Source organism: Paramormyrops kingsleyae, chromosome 5 (assembly GCF_048594095.1).
Source record: "Paramormyrops kingsleyae isolate MSU_618 chromosome 5, PKINGS_0.4, whole genome shotgun sequence".
Taxonomy (NCBI): Eukaryota; Metazoa; Chordata; class Actinopteri; order Osteoglossiformes; family Mormyridae; genus Paramormyrops; species Paramormyrops kingsleyae.
This window is the reverse complement of record NC_132801.1, coordinates 34,993,590-35,012,305: the sequence shown is the minus strand read 5'-3', so window position 1 is coordinate 35,012,305 and position 18,716 is coordinate 34,993,590. Positions and strand designations below refer to the sequence as shown.

Below are 18,716 nucleotides of genomic sequence, written 5' to 3'. Positions count from 1 at the left end.
ACACTGGTCTAAATAAATCACATATACCTATGTATTAGTGATATAAGCAACCATGTATCACAAAGTAGAACCCACTGATTCCCAAAGCCTGGACAGGGATCAAGCCCATGGTACAACCTGATGGACATTTTGATCAAAATGCAATTTTTACTACACGTGGTATTTTAAAAAAGTAGCGGGCATCATTTTCTTTCCTCAATCGGAACATCTTGCCATGAACACAAGGGCAGGTTGACCATCGCTGAGCATGTACCTTTCTTTTTGTCTTGTGTAACACGTTCATTAAAATGAAGTCTCATAAGCACCATTTGTCTAAAACGTTCTCTTAACAATAAGGTTTTTGTTGCTAAATGTGTAGCAAACAGTTTTCTTATGTAAGCAAGATATATATATATATATATATATATATATATATATATATATATATATATATATATATATATATATATATGGATAAAGGGGTGCAAAATCAAGTCACACCTCAATGTTAAATTTCTGATTATAAGTAGTACAGAAGACTCTACATTCACAGTGATAACATCTATTTTTTTCCCTGACCCTGGCTCATTCCTCCACTAATAGCTCACAATCGGATGGTATTGGTCAGCAGAATTATTTGCACAACATTGCCTTTAATCTGTAATGATACAATCAAAAGTTACAGTGTTATGGCAACACAAAAGAAGATACCAGTTGGTAGCTGATCACTTAGAACCTCAACATCTTCTCCTGTAGATAGAAAAAACTATGGTAGCTAGCAGTGCCATGATGAGGACAGCCACCACAGCTGACAGAACTGCAAGAATTCCTGAAAAAAAAATTATATTTGTGAGTGTTTGAAATAAAGCCACCTTTGTTAAAAAAAAAAAAAAAAAAAAACACAATAGATATTAATGTAACTCTGTTTACTTAAAACGTTATTCACAATTTATGTCTCACCGGAGTGAGAATCAGTCTGTTTCAGTCCACATTCTGCATCCCAGTCTGGGGCAATGACATCGTTGGTAACCTCAGTGAAGCTGATGAGCGGACATGGGTTTACAGGACAGCCGGGCACAGGGGTTGGGTAGGGGTCATGGGCTGAGTCATTTCGGTAAAACAAGGAGATGGAATACATCCTAGTAACAGAGGAGACACAGTAGGTATTTTGTAAAAATGCAACAAATATAGGGGTTGGACAATTAAACTGAGACAATGGCCAAACTGGTGTTTGAGGTTTCACACCTATATATGCGCAGCTTGGTGGCGAATCTGCACCAGTTGCACATTCCATCAGTAAGAGCAAAGTGTGAAAGTTGAATTAGCAGAGCAATAACAGAGCTGTACATAAAGTATTACAATCCATACAGCATAACAGTTAAAAAGAGGACAAATTGTTGGTGTGCATCTCACTGGTGCAACTGTGATCAGCAAGTCTTTCTGGTGTATAAAGAGCTACGGTATCCAGGGTAATGTCAGCATACCACTACAAAGGACGGACCACATCCAACAGGAGTAACTGTGGAAGCAAGAGGAAGCTGTCTGAAAGGGACGTCCGGGTATTAACCCGGATTGTATCCAAGAAACATAAAATCAAATTAATTCATTGCAGAATTAAATGCGCTCCTCTACTCTCCTGTTTCCACCAAAACTGTTCGTCGGGAGCTCCACAGGCTCAAAGTGCATGGTCGGGCTGCTATAGCCAAAACTTTGGTCACTCGTGCCAGTGCTAAACGTTCATTTCAATAGTGCCAGCAGTGCAAATCTTGGGTTGTGGACAATGTGAAGCACACATTGTTCTCTGATGAGTCCACCTTCACTGTCTTTCCCATATCAGTGAGAGTTATGGTGTGGGGATGCCCCAGAATTGCTTACCAACTGGACTGGTGTGTAACCAGTGTGCAGCAAAGACATGGATCAGTGATGGTATGGGCTGCAATATCATGGCATTTCCGAGGCCAAATAATTCTTCTAGATAGACACTACAAAGGGCTACCGAACCATTCTGGTGGACCATGTTCACCCAATGGTTCAAACATTGTACCCCGAAGGTGTTGCCATGTATGACGATGACAATGCACCAATAAACACAGCTTACCTGGTGACAGAGTAGTATGATGAATATGAAATTCAAGTTGAACATCTCCCAGAGTCTGCACGGTCACCAGATCTGAATATTATTGAGCCACTTTGGGATATTTTGCAAGAGCGAGTCAGGAAACGTTTTCCTCCACCAGCATCACGTAAGCAAAGGCTGAGATGGAGTTCTAAAGCGAGCCACACTGTGATACCATGAGCAGCTATGTGGTTTGCAGTGATTGCACAATACCACAAGCTTTGTGTGAAGAGCGAGTAGAAAGTTTCCCGAAATACACTGAAACAGAGACTGATAAAACATAGCAGGTAATATAAAGTGTTTCTGTCCCACGTTCTAAATTGCCCAACGTTGGCACTAAGCTCAAGACAACCCTGTACTGGATAAGTGGTTACAGAGGATTGATGGATAATGTATTAAATAATAAAGCTACACATGCACCCATAACTCCAGTACTGTATTTATGTTTTCTTGCGACGTTACGAACCCATTTTTCTCCTGGTAAAACTCAAAGAGCTGACAGGCAGCGTAAGGCGGCAGGCGGCCGCTGTAGATGTCGAGGGCAGCCTGGAGGGTGATGAGCGTGGAGTCATGCTGAAGGGCAGAAAGGGAACCATCAGCAGGCAAGCTGGCTAACGGCACCAGGCACATTAGCACGTTAGCATTGGGAGACAGGCTCCACCTACCGCAGAATACATAACAAGCTTCAATTCGTTGTCCCTCTTCACAGCGCTCGTGAAGTTCCCAAGGATGGCATTCAACAATACTCCTGAAATTAATGATGCATTATTCTTGTTAAATGTCATTTTAAATGCTTAATTTTACATTTTTGAGTGGTTTCCACGATGAGTGTATTTAGTTGGATTCACCCCTCGTTCAAACAAACACCCCTTTTGGCTTCCAGTTATGTAATATTAAAACTGTAAAACTGTTATTGTTGTAAAATTATGAAAATGTTGTAATCTAATTGGTAATTCTGTAATTGTTGCTGAAGCTTAGCCTTCTGTTTGGACAAACACCAAAGTGCTTAATGGGCACTGCAGCTTTGCTATAGAGGACGGTCTGCCTCCCAGGATTGTCTTATCTGTGTTCTGAGAAGGACATTAGGAGAAAAAGTGAAGGGCCAGTCTGACAAGTTAAGGAACCAGGAATCAGGACCTGGAGGAGCAGGGAACAAGCAAGGGAACCAGGATTCGACATCAAGGACATGCAGCCGTGGTTAGTAAGACAAGCAAGTCAGAATCATACTTCTACATGGCAGAAAGGGAACAGGCAAGGATCAGGAGCCAAAGACAGCAAGACTTTAGGGCTTAGAAGGGAATTAAGTGTGAGCATTGTTGCATTGTTACTGCTTCCCATGGACATGCAGTCGCAATGAAGTCTGCAGGGCCAGGCTTCCCTGTAACGAGGCAGCGACGACTGCATCTCCAGAAACATCGTGACACTCAAACCCTGTGCCCTGGGTTATGGCAACTTTTGTCTGGGCAATCAATTGAATAATATGAAACATAACGATAACCTTTGCAGTACTCTTCCATTTTAACCATATACAAACATAATCTTTTTATGTGTTGCCGACTGTATCTTGCTGTATGTATGTCAGGCTTCATAAAACGTATTACTTCTGAAAAGAGTGATAAAAATTGTCTAATGCCTCAAATCAGAATTTTCCAATCAGAAAATAAAACAAGAATGAAATTTGCTTTAGACACTTTCATCTCCCGAATGTAAAACTTATATTCTAATGAGCACTTTAACATTTTAATTAAATTAAGAAAAGCAACCATCTCCCAGTAAGCTTGTACCTTTGACCTTTCAAAGTCCTGAGACTGTAAATTAGAAGTCAAACAGAAATAACATGTTAGAATGATATACATATGAAATTTGAGTTTAGCAGAATCTTTCATGATGAGACATTGCTGCCTTGAAACTGTGATTTCATATGAGGAAAGGGAGCCAAATATTTAGTTAATATACAGAAAGTGAACAAAAATGTTCATTTTTCTTAGATGTGAATATTAGGTTGCTTAAGTCCATTTAATTGTTGCATAACCCTTAAGAACATTGCGTTAAAACACTCAGCTCCCCCTGTAATTCCTGTGAACTCCTGTGTACACTGTTTTATATTCCAAATAAACCCTTAATTACATAACATTGATTGAACTGTTGATTACATGAGCCACATGGTTTAAATTCCATTAATTTTCTAAAGATGTCTTGTAAGGTCATGATCATTTTAAACCAAATGTGTTTCTCAGGAAAAACGAAACACATGTGGTGAAAAATAAAATATAATAATAATTTTAAAACTGTAATTTGTAGTTTTTATGAATTTATCATACTTACTGATTAAATAAACAATAAACCCTGAAATCAACAATTTGTTTAAAAATCTATATTCGTAGAAGAAGCTTGAAAATACTTTTTAAAAAAACTTAATTTTGAATAACAGTAGTACACTTATTCGTAATCTAACATGAGATGCTGTTCAGCCTCATTTTTACCTGCTTAAAGACGCACCTGATTCCAAGATGCTTTTCCCTTGATTCACACACAAGAGGTGTCTGTGTATCTCTTACCTTACACCAATCTTCGCCTACTTGTGCCAGAGGACAAACAGCATACTTTATATATGCTTGATTGCCAAGAAAAAATGGTGTGATTTAGCAACCTTCATGTGAAGGCTTTGGTTTCAGTCTGAAAAGGTGCCGGGTCACATTTAAAACTTGTTCATACATTTTCGAGAGCAGGCTCCGATTCACGCAAAAGTAGCAGCAAACAGAAGACTCCCCTGCGCTTGGATTTGCAAATTGAATTTGCTACAAAAGTGTAAGCCGAAAGTGTATGCCTTTGCTTAATGGTTGCTACTATGCAAATAAGATACAAGCTATAATGCTAAAATATAAGGCTTTTTAAATTTTCCCATTCGTTTAATTGTGGAACCTCGGTTCCACAACATCACCAAGACTCGATCTACCCCGTTGGAGCCCAAGCTTATTAAATCCCTTAACATTACACGAGCGTATCATTCCAACTGTGTTCAGCGAACACTTTCAGTCATAGTCACCATGTGCCATACTCCTTAAAAACAGAGTCTTACTCCTCAGAAAGAACTTGCAACTGCAATGCACCTTAGCTATCAGAAGTTTAATGCATTTTGGTTTATTTTCATTCATTTTGTTTGAGTAACATGGTCATGGCTGAATCTTTGGGGATCATCACTTTATAATTCAGAATCAACCAATCCACCAACAAGTACAAGGCCTTTGGCTACATTGCTGATGTATTACCTATTTTTGGCTGTATTTTCTATTTACAAACATGGTAGAGCACAGAGGATTTGCGCTGATAAGAGTGCAATTAGAAAGTATAAAACACTAAGTAGAGTCAGTCAGCAGCTGTGTCAGAACAAAATCAAAATCTGCAGCAATAACAGAAAGATGGAAAGAAAGGAGTCGTCCGCTGTGACTGGCAACTCACCCCCAGCCAGTCTGGCCTTGTCTTTCCGCTTGTAGGTGAACACACTGTACATGACCTCAAAAGAAGCGATTTCCTCCAAGGTATTAAACACGTGCTGGGTTGCCCAGCCGGGCAGGGTGAGGTTATGAATTCTCTATGTAATAAATAAATAAAAATACATTAATTCATTGCAATTGGGATATTGGAGTAACACTTTAAGTAGCAATGTTGCTGAGGTACATTAACTTATTTCAGTTTTTTCAATCATAATTAAAGCATCTGATTGCTAATGCATTATAAGTCATTACAGCTTTTTTTTGTTATTTAATTTGTTAGGTCGATGTGCAGTTAATTTAATAAGCATTATGTATTAGTCAATGAAATCAGTTATCAATTAAATTTTAAATGATTGCATTCTAAATTAGAATTTAATTTAACAATTTGTATGCCTCTCCCATTTAAAAGTAATTACCTGACAGTTCAGTGTGTCATACACCCTCCAGATTTTCCGCATAACCAGCCTGTCTACCGGGTAACCAGTGTGATTTGAAATTTCCTGGATGAAGTCCTGTTACAGAATGCATTTATGCAAAAGAGAGGAAAGAATCAGAAGAGCCTTTAGAAAATACCACCCATTACACTGAAATTATACAGGGAAGATAATACCGATGTTAGCTGAACTATACAGTATAAATAGCTACTTAATATTCAGATACTTCGGCGAGTCTTTCACACAATGCATGTTAAACGGGTTTCAGCTTCACACTTTCCAATTGTACAAGTTTGTACACATATCACTCGGAAGCAATTCAAATTAACTAAGCTGGTTTAGCTCTAAGTTAATTGCTGAACAGAAAGGTTACACTGCAGGACGCTGGGCATTTTTAACTCTTTCCAAACTTAGTCTAACTTATTACAGTATAAGAACATAGGGAACGGACAATCATGAGCAACACAGCACAGTGAAGATGTGACACGGAGGTATTAAAACTGCAATTTTTCAGATCTGCCACAAGAGGGCAATGACTTTCACAGAATCTATCTGATTGAGGTACAGGGCTCTCAAGAATCCATTTACTTGTTTAATGAGACTCATGATAGTCTGTTTAATTAAAGTTTTTCACATTAATTTTTTCCCTGTAATTTAATCTCTTGTTTAATTTTAAATATAAAAGAAGGTAAGAATTTAAAATTAATTTTGGCAAAAGAAAATATCAATAATAGCAGCGGAAAATTTGGGACAGAATGACAGAAACAAACCGGTAAGGAAACAGAATAACAAAGTCTGACACAGACATAAAGGAAAGGAAAGGGACATTAGGTCAAGTGACAGACTCAAAGGAACAAGAATAACATTTGAAGGTTTCTTTGCCGACCTTATAAGTCTTCAGTGCTCTCTGATACTCTGCACTGGAAAATGTTTCTGTCATCAGCTCTCTGAATCTGGGACAATGTTTGGCAGGTGTTTTTAACAGCTGAGAGAAAAGCAGACTGTATGTTAATGTCTTATGAATTAATTGTTCTTGAAATGATTGCTAAAAGGCTTCAGTAGAGCGACAGGATAATTAAGATTTTTTATAAATATTACAGTTCCTGTCCAGGTTCTGTCAAATGGCTAAATATAGTTTACTTGAACACAATTGTAAAACATGGTTTAAGTTAACTTGACACAATGAAAGTCTGCCAGTTGTAATAAAAGAGTATTCACCCATCTTTACCAATTTTCAACTTCCAAATGAATATTTGCACTCATTAAAAATTAATAGTGCACCAGCATTTATACCCTATCACGGAGGGTTTCAAAGAATGGACGACATCCTTAAAATAATCTAACAATCCAAACAATTTTTATATAGACCTACAGGCAGTGCCGAGTTTAAGAACGAGTTTAAGGCAACACATACTTACAGAAAGAACAGACTGCCATAAAGCCCATTACATTAAAAATCCAAGTTAGACACAATGGTTGGTAATAATGAATGCACGCACTACTTTGTGACGCTCGTGAACACATTGTGCAGCTTCAGCGGTTTGTCAGCTCCAGGCACAGTACAGTACTGTATGTAGTCACTTTTATTATTACCCTATAATTATTATTATTATGCTGTATTATTCTTTTTCCGACTTACCTACAAATTCAACTTAAAGACCGACTTAGGGAACGGATCTCGTTCATAACCTGGGGACTGTCTGCATTAGTATGTTTACCCAGGCCACAAATTTATACCACAGATTTAGCAAATGTGTTTTGTAGGAGAAGATTCCATGAAAATGCCTATTACTTCGTGCAGCACTGTTTGTTGGAGCCTTATGAGGAGGGTGAGGCTGGAATGGTGAACACATGCTGACTTTCTGTGCCTGTGTGAAAACTGCAGTGAACGTGATGAGCACTCAAGGTAATGGTACTACTGAAGGATAAACTGGAAAGATGTGATTAAATGTTGCTAATTTGTAAGGGTTGTGGGAATGCATAGGCCTTAAAGATAAAACACAAATTCTAGGTTTGCATGTAAATATTGCTCATTAAAATAACTAAATATTCCCACGGTGACAAAAAAGAGGAGGATTTCTTACATTCCAGCATGTAGGACCAGACATCACACACTCAGCATTCTTATAAAAACGACCCAAAGTTCCCTACAGACACCAACACAACCAGTTTTGCCAGGAATTACATAATTATCAGCCTGCCATGGCTGGCTGGACAGTCCGAGAAGATGCTATAATTCCACTTAGAGTCCCGGTGCCCCTCACCTTGTCCTGGGACTTGGGAGTGGTGTGCACAGGAATGGGGCGCCAAGGCAGTTGGGGGCTAATGGGGGGGGGGTGCCGATTTGGGGGGAAGAGCCCGGCCAGGTTAGCTTGGGCGCTCATCAAAGTACGGTCGTAGTCGGTGCTTTGTACATAGACCTAAGAGGAGGAGGATTAGTGTCATCTACCGGCCGGGCTCAGGACAGAACCAGACCTCCTGCTAGATCACTTGCAACCTACTGTACCAACATCAATGGGAATTCTGACAAACATCTTGCCGGCATGCAGACTGCTCATCAAATTTAATTTTTCTATTCTTACAATCAAAATTAAAAGTGGAGCAGGAAAAGAGTGAAGGATAAGTGGAGGACAGAGAATGTTTAGACAGTACAGTAAAAAAAAAAACACGGGAAGGGAGGAGGGAGACAAGGAGTGAGGAGGAGAAACCATAGAAAGAGACAAATACGGAGTTAAAGAGACAGAGACAGAGTGTCAGCAACAGTGGGATGGAGAGAATTATAATTACAGTGGTAATTACATGTTGCTTCGCAGAAAGAGAACAGAGAGGTCAGAGACAGTGTGCAGAATCTGATCTGTGTAATTATAGTATAGACACCTTGTGGGACACAGTGAGGAGGGCCAAAGTGTCATCATACATGACATGTAATTCTGGCCACAGACACCGTCACTCACAAGAACATCTGTCAGGGGTGCGCACACTCACCTCTCGGGCGTCATAGTCGTCGCCAAGGAAGCCGGCGTAGCGCTTCCTTAAAAACCGCCCTAGTTCATACTGCTGCCTCATGCCTAACTGTAAATAGAAATGCATCATGTCATTGTATAGCGTCATGGGCAATAACAGGCCTTAACAAAAAATGACACAGAACAGACTTTTTTTTAAGGTGGGCTGGTGATTCAAATGATTATGTGACCAACCTAATTTGTCTGGAACCTCTTAGGAAAACTAGTTTTTCCATTTTGTAAAGTTTGCAGATAAATATAGCTCTGCATTTTCGGAAAGAAGTTCTATTTCTTTATTTTCTATTTTAAAAGCCATTTAAAATATAGGGTAAAGCATGATTCCATTATTGCTTTCTCATTTTAGGGGAGGTATAAAAAGCCTCCGGGCTGCTTTACAAATTCACAACAGTTACTCAATGTAAATGTGTGATTATTTGCAAGCTCCCCCCGCCTTCCTTTCTGTTTTTAATGCACTCAGTGAAAAGTCTATTATTTTTCTGAGTACTATAATACAATGCATTTTGTTGAGCAAACAAATGCATGACAGCATACCATTATAGGAATGTGCGTTCTACAGAGAGTGAATGTACAGTTTTTGAGATTAAACGATGCTCAGATTTTACATTGATTACTTCCCGCATAGAGCTTCAGTCAGAGTCAGTGACCCAGGCTGTACCTCTGTCAGCTGCCCGAATCCTTGTGCCCATATTTCCTCTTTGTGAGGATCGCTGGGAAATGACTCAATAGGAGAGCGATCCCCGTGGCGAAACACCTGGAAAAAGGCGCACATTAATACTGACTCACAGTGTGTCAGGAACCAGTGTGCCAACAGAGACTGTTTGCAGACTTACAACTGCCACAAACTTTAAGACACGAGATTCCGAGGAGGCCCAGGAGAGGACGAAGATGCATCCCAGACACCAGAGACAGCTCCACATTCCTGTCTGCTTTCTGTCTCTATCGACAGGGTATAGGAAATGATTACAATAAGTGATCAATGTCCTTCCTTTGTAACCAAATGAATGCGTTGAGGTGACCATTGTCTTGAAAATTACCCCATTATTCAATGTCACCTACTGTACAATAATTAGTTATTTTTTAGTTCTCATTCAGGTGATATGCAAGTCTACCATTGAACTTTAATGTACTTAAAAATACATATATGACTTGAATTATCATCTACCTTTGTTTTTCGACCCAAATTATTTTTGCTGATCTGAATAAATTCTAAAATCTAACATTTGTACTCAGTTTGGTTAAATAAATAAATAGAAAAACAGAAAAAATAAATTCAATAGCCTTCCTGCTTTATTAACTTTTCTACTAAATTGATGAGTCCTTCTACTGTATCTCCCTTATCCCATCCCTTTAAGCGCATTTACCTTTAAACACTTTGTGTACCACAAATGCACCTCTGCAGTCTCTTTTTCTGTGACACAGTGCTAAATCCTGTACTGCAGATACTGCCTTATATCACATTTACCTGAAGATCCCGCCTTTCATCACCTGCGTATCACAAACGCTTATTACCTTTTCTGGCAATTATAGTGCTTTTTAAGAACAGTTAGAGTGCTGTTTGTAGCAAGGGACTTTGAGAGAACCTGTGTAATGAATATTCGACATCTGAAGGAAAAAGAAAAACATGAAACAAGTATGAATTACATTACTGTGTTTGGATGACATCAGATTTAAAATAAGCTTCAAATTGTGCTTGACCTTAGCTTGTTTGTGTCTGTCACATAACTAACCCTGTCTGGATTCTGGGTGTGTGAGGATTGGGCATTTTCAGATAACAATCTTTTATATCTCTGTGTTACAAAAAAGTTTGCTAGCCCTAACTATTTGGCCATGGAAATAATTTGCCCTCTAACCTGAGGCTAGACATTAGCATGCTATTCTTTCTACTTAACAGGGTAAAAAATCCTCTGTGAAATGATCTGAATTTCTTTAATACAAAAATATAGTTAGTTGCTCGCCGATATTCCCACTTTTACAGATAAACCATTGTGAGCCCGTTTGGAAAAGGTGTAAATGGTTACTTATAACATGATTTTCTGTTCTATAGATTCAAGATCCTTATTAATTCAGAATGAGAATATGCAGGTTCAGCTATCAGTGTCCTGAAGTTGTAGGTAAGCTAAAATAAAGCATCTTACATTATAAATAGGCCTAACAGTTAGGTAAGTTGATCACAAAGCACCTGTGAAAAACAAAGGTACTTTTCACACTGCAGACAGTGAAATTTTTACCTTATTTAACAAGGCCCTTTACCACATTAATTGTTAATTTGACAATTTCTGTGTTTTTTTATTTCGCTTTACTGCCAGCTTACAAAACCTTTTTTCCTTTTATTTTTTTCTTCCCACAGTTGCTGTGATTCTTATGCATACATAGTGCAATTTTTGTCGAAGGATTACCAACTGCAGTTGTATTTCAATACCGTTACTGGCAATAGAGGAACAACCGTGATACAACAGCAGAAAGCACAGTCACATCTCTGGCACTAACATCGACAAATGAACAGGTGTAGGTATCACTATATTTTCCAAATGTTTCATTCTAGAAGGGGGAACTCCTATCAATTGGCGAGCACGTGGACAGAGCCGCAGACAGTCCGTAGTCTTACACCAACACTGCAATGAGAAAAAACAAGGGGGGGAGAGAGGATGAATGCAGCAGTTTAGAGAAAACGTTTGGCTCAGTTCAAACAGTTGCCATGGTTTCAAGATGGTTTCCATGGAAACACAAGCAACCAATGAAATATATTTGAACATAATTTTTACATGGAGGAACAGGGTAGAGAGTACTTGTGGAAACACAGAGTAATTGAACATAACAGCACACATCCACTGCGCTACTTTTGGGTGTAGGTGATAAGGGGATTGAGTGAAAATATTGGGCAAAGGAAGGAGAGAGGCAAGAAGAGTGAGGGCTATTTTAAGCTGCAGGTTGTCATGGTGACTGCAGTCTGTCTACAGATTGGAAATTCTGAAAACACATTGATAGACTAATAAACCAATTACTAGAATTCATACATATATAACTATTCTGACTGGCAAATGATACCTATTCTCATCTTGGTGTGATTGATAACATTTTTTGTCTGCATATTCAATATATAAATACTTTCCTTCAATGCAGTGTCACAGCTGAAATGTCATAGTGCTTTTTTGAGTCAGTAAGTCGGCCTATGTATTTTAATTATCACCATTAGTTGCCTCCTTCTCTCGCTTTCTGAAGGACAGAGGTATTCCCACATTTCTCAGTCGCCATGGCAATGCTTCAGTAAGAAGCAGGGCACAAGCAAAAGGGGGTGGGGGAGGAAGCAAAGGGATCTGTGAACAATGCTAATGTCACTCACCAAACATCATCAATTGTTTATTTAGGCTGTTGCTGGACTATTTATCTCACTGCTGTTTGATCTTTCTGTGGCAGACCTTTATTCTTGAACTTACATTTTTAGCGAGGTTACATTTGAGTTTGCACAGCTAATTAGATTTTCTATTTTCAGTTTTTTTTAGTAGAGCAATGAAACATTTTGCAATGTTTAAACATCTTTTTTCATAGCTCACATCACCACCTAGTGGATGACAGCAGTTAACTTGTAATTTAGTTTCAATCATGCAGCGCTGTGACACATTTTGATATCGCCTTGACTACCTGCATTTGTGTTTTCCATGTGAAGTAATGAATTCATGTATTGCAGATGTAGCCTTTATTAATTGGGCCCCACCCAATGAAATTGTGTCTATCTCACATGGTATATTCATCTAGTTATACAGCTTGGAATGTCGACTTTGGAATAATGTGGTACATCAAACTCAGAACGTGAGATATTGTAGTCTGAGCTGATTTATGTTGAACTGGATTTACAGTCAAAATGGGCACAGGTTCATTTACCAGGAAATGCCTAGTTATCTTTCAAAAGTTCTTTGGCAAGGGCTTGACCTGAATTGCCTTAGTAAAAAATTCATTTGAATTAATGGCTACTAATTGTTATAAATGAAGGGACTTTGCAATCATGCAGCACCCTCTGATAAAATCGTGTAATAAGGAACTAAAAAATCTAGCTTTCTACAAACACCAAAGGCACATTCCAGAGTGTGTTTTCCAAAAATTATATTTTGTGAGCATTTTTACAAAATCATCATTTATGAAGACACAATGATGAAGGATACCCATTTTTTTCTGATTGCTTTGAAACCCACACTGATCACATCAACAACAGCAAAAGACAGAAGACATCAAACGTTCTCGATTGCGATACTTTACTCATTGCGGTAACACGTTGGTTAAAAGTGTGGACAACTGTCATCTTTTCAAGCAAACATATTAATAAATTGGCCAATGCCGTGTGTTTAGGAATATGCAGGTCATCACAATCTGCCATTTTCTCAGCTTTGAGATCAATAGCTCATCTCATAATGTCACTTTGCTTTTTCCTCCTAAGGAAAACAAATGCCTTTCTTCCGAACAGAAAGAAATATGAGGACAAAGGTGAGAAAGGAGGTGTAAATGGAGTGTAAGAACAGAGGAGAAGGTAGGAGAGAGTGAGTGGAGTCTAAGAGCATTATTACGAGGTGATTGATTAACCCCCAGGTCAACGGTTATTCTTAATGACTGAATCACAGCCGAGCAGGAAGGCATGAATGGTGACATCACTGCACATCAACATTAAATGATACTGAAAGATGGATCGGATTGGGGACTGAACTAGAGTCACTGATTAGTGACAACCACATAATTACAGTGTAACTACAGTGGAACATGATATAGTACTGTACAGTGAAATAGGATGACAGATCTCTTACTGTCCTCTTTTTATTCCAGATCTGTCTTGCCATTCGTGTCTAGGAATTATTAGATAGATAGATAGATAGATAGATAGATAGATAGATAGACTTTTTTCATTGCACAGTACTGCACATATTAGTTGAATAGCATAAATTGTCAGTTTTAATTCACTGTGTGGTTCTGAAATGCATATACAAATACAATTTCAAGCATACACAGTCAGAGGAAACAGAAGAAAGAGAAACTGACACTTTTGCAACTGGGGGATAACCCACACACACTCGCATGGTGAAATTTCGACCACAGGCAAAACATTCACCCTATGGAGCAAAACAATGAAATCTATGTTGACTGTGTATACGCATTCTATATGACTAATGGTCAGCATCATTTCTCTTCTCTCAAAGTCTTCATGTTAACAATTTCTGGGCTGTCACGGTGCTCTGAGAAAAGCCTGGCACAAGATTAATTAAATGGATTCATTCTCCCACCACCACCGTTTCTGGCTGCATATTATACTGTAGGTGCAGAATTATTAGGCTGATTGGGTTATTTAAGACCCAGAAGGCTGGTTTTGGGATTAGTGCTTCTTCCAGTAGACATATGCTTACACCGTTTTTATATTTAGGAAAACACAGGACTGTTATGTAGAAACAGACACCTTTTTGAATGTTTTTATTATCCCAGACAGCTCATTATCAGAACAAATTTGGTTATCAAAAAATTGGCACATGTCCTTCGGCTTCTGATTTATACAAATATATATGTATAAGCATATACATATATACGCATATTAACATTAACATTCATTTGAAACCCAGTTACAGTAACAGCAGTTTTTTAAATCATTGCAAACAAATACCTTAAAGCAGCAGATGGAGGTAATGATCCGGGGAGCGTCATGCAATTAGGTGGATGCTAACGACCAAGAAGAACAGCACATGGAACTCTGAAGGGCAACAACACGTTTGTTCCACCATTATATGTCTTCAAACTTAAGCTGGGGGAAAACACATAGATTATATACCTAATACTGGAATATATTTTAGAAAGAAGGCAATTTAAATGAGCTGAATAGATACAGAAACAATATAATCATATATGTGTAGAGAAATGTAAATGCATCTTATACTGGCTAAAACTCAACAAAAGTACTATATAACAATATACTTACATTTCTCTCTAAATAGATGATTTATACATATACTTTCTATATATATTGGGCTACTTTAATATACAAATATAGTCTTTATTCTAAAAATATAAATCAAAATGTTTCTCTTCAGTATGAAATGAAAAAAAGAATTATTTTATCTCAGTTCTACCCTCTTCTTCCCCTCTGCGAATCAGTTACTTATTAATTAATTCCATTCAAATAATATACATTTTTAGCATATGTACATTACCAAATACAGAGGAGGGGCAAAAAAATGAATGAAGATTAGGAGCCAAAATTTGCTATTAGCAATTAATTTTAAAATGCCCGGAAACAAATGCAAGTAAATTCCACAGGCAGTGCTGTGCCTGGTCACAGAACTGTTATATACACGGGGGGCTGATTAAGCTTCCCGGATCCTTTCTTCATCTAAAGTTCTACTATCTAACGTTTGCAGACTGTGAGATACTCTGTGCTGGGGCCATTCTCGTCTTGGCAGACCCACAAAGCAGGCGTCAAATAGAGCATGCACCCTGTTAGAGTCTGAACAGACAGCGCCATTGTGCACTCTGTTAACTAGGTGAACAGGGTGCTAATGGCAAGAAGAGTGTGACAGTAAGTGAAGAGCGATACATGAAAGAGGCTGAGGAGTCTCAAGGAATGGAGCACTTAAGGGACAGAGTGTATCATATATCAATGGTCACCCCACATATTATACAATGTAGCAAATGTAAAATTGCTGAAACATATCATTATATTTAAAGATAAAACATGGGCTAATGTGTCTTATTACTGTTTCGCCATGTTGGCAGTGTATTTTCTTTTAACTAATGAAGTTATAATGCAGTTCGGCCCTCACCTTTAGATTTTACTGCATTTGTTCACTTTCCAGTTACCTCATACAGGTAATTACTGTAATGGTAGATCCATTTTATTCAGATTTAGCAATTCTGTGCTTTCATTTCAGCAAAGAGGGTTTTTTTTAAAGATATGTTCAATGTTGAAACAAGAACTGCCTTTTATGTTTTCCATAATTGTTCATTGTTAAGGATTGTGTTTGGCTGAATATTCTTAATATAATCCATTATTCCTAATAGTTGATGTCACATGCATGGAAAACCAGTTTGGAGGATTTCTGCAACAGTGTAATGATGATACCAAGAACTCAACATTTTTACAGATATTTGAATATTTTTAGAATATGGAAAAACAAAGGAATAATATAACAAGATAGATAATTGCATTGTATATAGTTTTCTCATTGCCGCACAATTTCCCAGACCTGTGAAAGACATAAATGACCACAACCAATGTCCTTAACTCATGTGTTTGTAGTTCTTTATAACATTTGAACTTGGGTTCATTGCATAATGGTAAACAGTGGGGAAAACGTGATTTGTTCATCATTCTAAGAATATATCTTTGGTTAACATGCTATGCATTTACCCACTTCTTCATGTAACTGATCTGCAGATATGTTATTCATTCAGTTATTTACCTGGAGAAGATTACAGAATAATTTACCATTGATAATTTATTATTTGTAAGGATTTTAACAACAAGTTAAGTTAACACAACACTGAGCAAAGGAGGATATGCCTCAAAGCTCATGGATTCAGGAGGAATCAGTAGATCAAGAGAACATCAGTTATGCACTTAAATCACTCTCTACTGATAACCAAATCAGAATTATGCGATTTTATTCTAATTCAAATTTTACTTTAAGTGAGGTACTCTGCCTGGGGTGACTCAGTCAATTTAGAGCAGCACATTTTCCTTTTGTTTTATTGCCTATCTGATCAAAGATATGTGGATTTTTAAAATAACTATAATGCTTAGGAACATGCTACAGCGCATCAGCAGCTATTGGCAAAAGACAAACTGTAACATGCGAGCACCCAGCAGAACGTCCATCTGGCCACACCTACAGTAGTTGGTTGCAGCTCTGCCTTACCTGAATACCAGGCTCACCTGAAGCTCATCAACCTGGTTAATTGGCATGGATTAAAAGGCCTGAGTTTAATACCTTCCAAAGAATCGAGTGTCCTGCCATTCTGAGTGTTTGCTTTGTTTTCCGGTGTTTGACTTTGACTTCCTCTTGCCCTCCTGATCTTCTTGCTGTTCATCTTGTGGTTTGGAACTATTTTGTGACTGTCTGGCTTTGCTTGGACTGCAGATTTGGCAAACGATCAGATTTCATTTGCTTTTTTTTGTAAGATTCCAGAACTAAAGCTGTTGCTCCTGCACTTATATCCCCATATAATCATTACAATATGACACATTTTTTACAAATAAATAATTTACCAAATCTTAAGCAAAAATGCACGTTTGCCACTTTTGTAAACTCTTATTACTCTGGTAATTAAATTAATTTGTAATAGTTGATTCTACCATTAAACAATAAAAGGCAATATAGGAATACCCAAAAGAACATGTTTAAGTTGAGGCACATATATTATACTGAAAAAAATTGCCTAAGAGTACATTCTGAGCTCAAATGGGTGACAGGTCAAACTAAAAATGATTTCTTTAGTTTTATTTTAAAAAGGGCCATAATAAACTGGCACAAAACTAGCATATCATCTACAGAGGCTCCTACTTTTGTCTTGTATCATCTGTAAAAGTCTTATAGATTGCAAAATGCAACTGATAATATTTGTGCAGAAAAATAACAGTTTTTTTTTGAGGATTTTTGTATCCTTCAAAGTCATAATTTAAATAAAACCCATGTGTTTCTTTCTCTTTATTTCTGCATGACTGAACACTATTCCACGGGTGCTTTAATTAATGAGTATGGATATGTTTTTACAGTACAGTACAACTGGCTGGATTTATGTATTAGTACATTTATAAATAATTCAAATTACAGTAGCAACAATAAAAGTTCGTGAGGTTGTTGAGCAAGAAGTTCACTAAATTATCTGATTATTTGATTGTTTTGATTGTTGTCTGTCACTTCCCTCAACTACTCACAAAAAAACAAGCCATTTGCACAGTAACATTAATTATGTATTAAGTATTAGGCTTGTTTAAAACAGACAGAATAAAGCCAACACATATGTTTGACTAAAGACCAAGGTTCCTTTTTCATTTTATGTTGTATATTTGTATTGACATAAATTGATTGGGCTTTTTGGAAGGCGCTAGACTGGATTTTCATCGGTTGACACTGGATTATTCAGTGCTAGATGTTGAAATATTTGGGCAAGATATTTCCATGGAAACAGGGCAATGATGTTGACATTGTGGTGCCACTTAAGGAACAGAGCTGTAACATTAAGAAATGAGACGGTTGGAAGTGGAAGAGAATTATAGCTTGATTGAATGTCATGATCTTTGTAGGATTGTGTTTGGTCATTGGACACACACGCATATCCACACATACACAGTACACAGTGTCAAGCTCAACATTAATTCAGAAAAAGAAAAAAAAAATCTAATTGCCACTTGTTTTAGAGTACGCTCACCATTTTATGTGCCAAGTTTTTAATTTTGACGTGACTTCTGCTAACAGAACATTTTTGTAACAATAACCATAATTATAATAATAACATTAACAATATTACAATTGAGATAACAACACTTGATTTTAAAAAAGGAAAAAATAAAACTGAATAAACACAAAGAAACACTTATTTTATCTATAACTTTCTAGATTTTTCATTTATTTGTCCTTTTTCATTAAAAAACTCAACAAACATCATTTTAATCCAGTCTCTGTCTCTTCTATTAAATGGATTC

The 18,716-nt window shown here is 37.5% G+C and overlaps 1 protein-coding gene across 2 annotated transcripts; it reads right to left on the bottom strand.

The window, feature by feature from the left end:
- Positions 1 to 612: 612 nt before the first annotated feature.
- On the bottom strand, positions 613 to 18,655 carry LOC111858258 (testicular acid phosphatase homolog). 2 transcript variants are annotated; one of them, XM_023839870.2, is made up of 14 exons: positions 17,002 to 18,655; positions 14,682 to 14,768; positions 10,509 to 11,658; positions 9,877 to 9,982; positions 9,702 to 9,797; positions 9,009 to 9,095; positions 8,288 to 8,443; positions 6,910 to 7,008; positions 6,006 to 6,101; positions 5,555 to 5,687; positions 2,761 to 2,843; positions 2,562 to 2,668; positions 940 to 1,118; positions 613 to 808 (listed from the first exon to the last, which is right to left on the bottom strand). In XM_023839870.2, the coding sequence occupies exons 3-14, from the start codon at positions 10,526 to 10,528 to the stop codon at positions 717 to 719; spliced, it is 1,254 nt and encodes a 417-aa protein (XP_023695638.1). In that variant the 5' UTR covers positions 10,529 to 11,658; positions 14,682 to 14,768; positions 17,002 to 18,655; the 3' UTR covers positions 613 to 716. The 2 variants fall into 2 exon arrangements, with proteins under 2 accessions (XP_023695638.1, XP_023695636.1); XM_023839868.2 differs by having other exon boundaries at positions 9,877 to 11,658.
- Positions 18,656 to 18,716: the final 61 nt, after the last annotated feature.

Coding starts and splice junctions, on each gene's coding strand:
- LOC111858258 (XM_023839868.2), bottom strand. CDS start 10,065: ATGGTCACCTCAACGCATTCATTTGGTTACAAAGGAAGGACATTGATC. Junction 5,688..6,005: donor ATGACACACTGAACTGTCAG/GTAATTACTTTT, acceptor TTTATTACATAG/AGAATTCATAACCTCACCCT. Junction 2,669..2,760: donor AGCTTGTTATGTATTCTGCG/GTAGGTGGAGCC, acceptor TCTGCCCTTCAG/CATGACTCCACGCTCATCAC.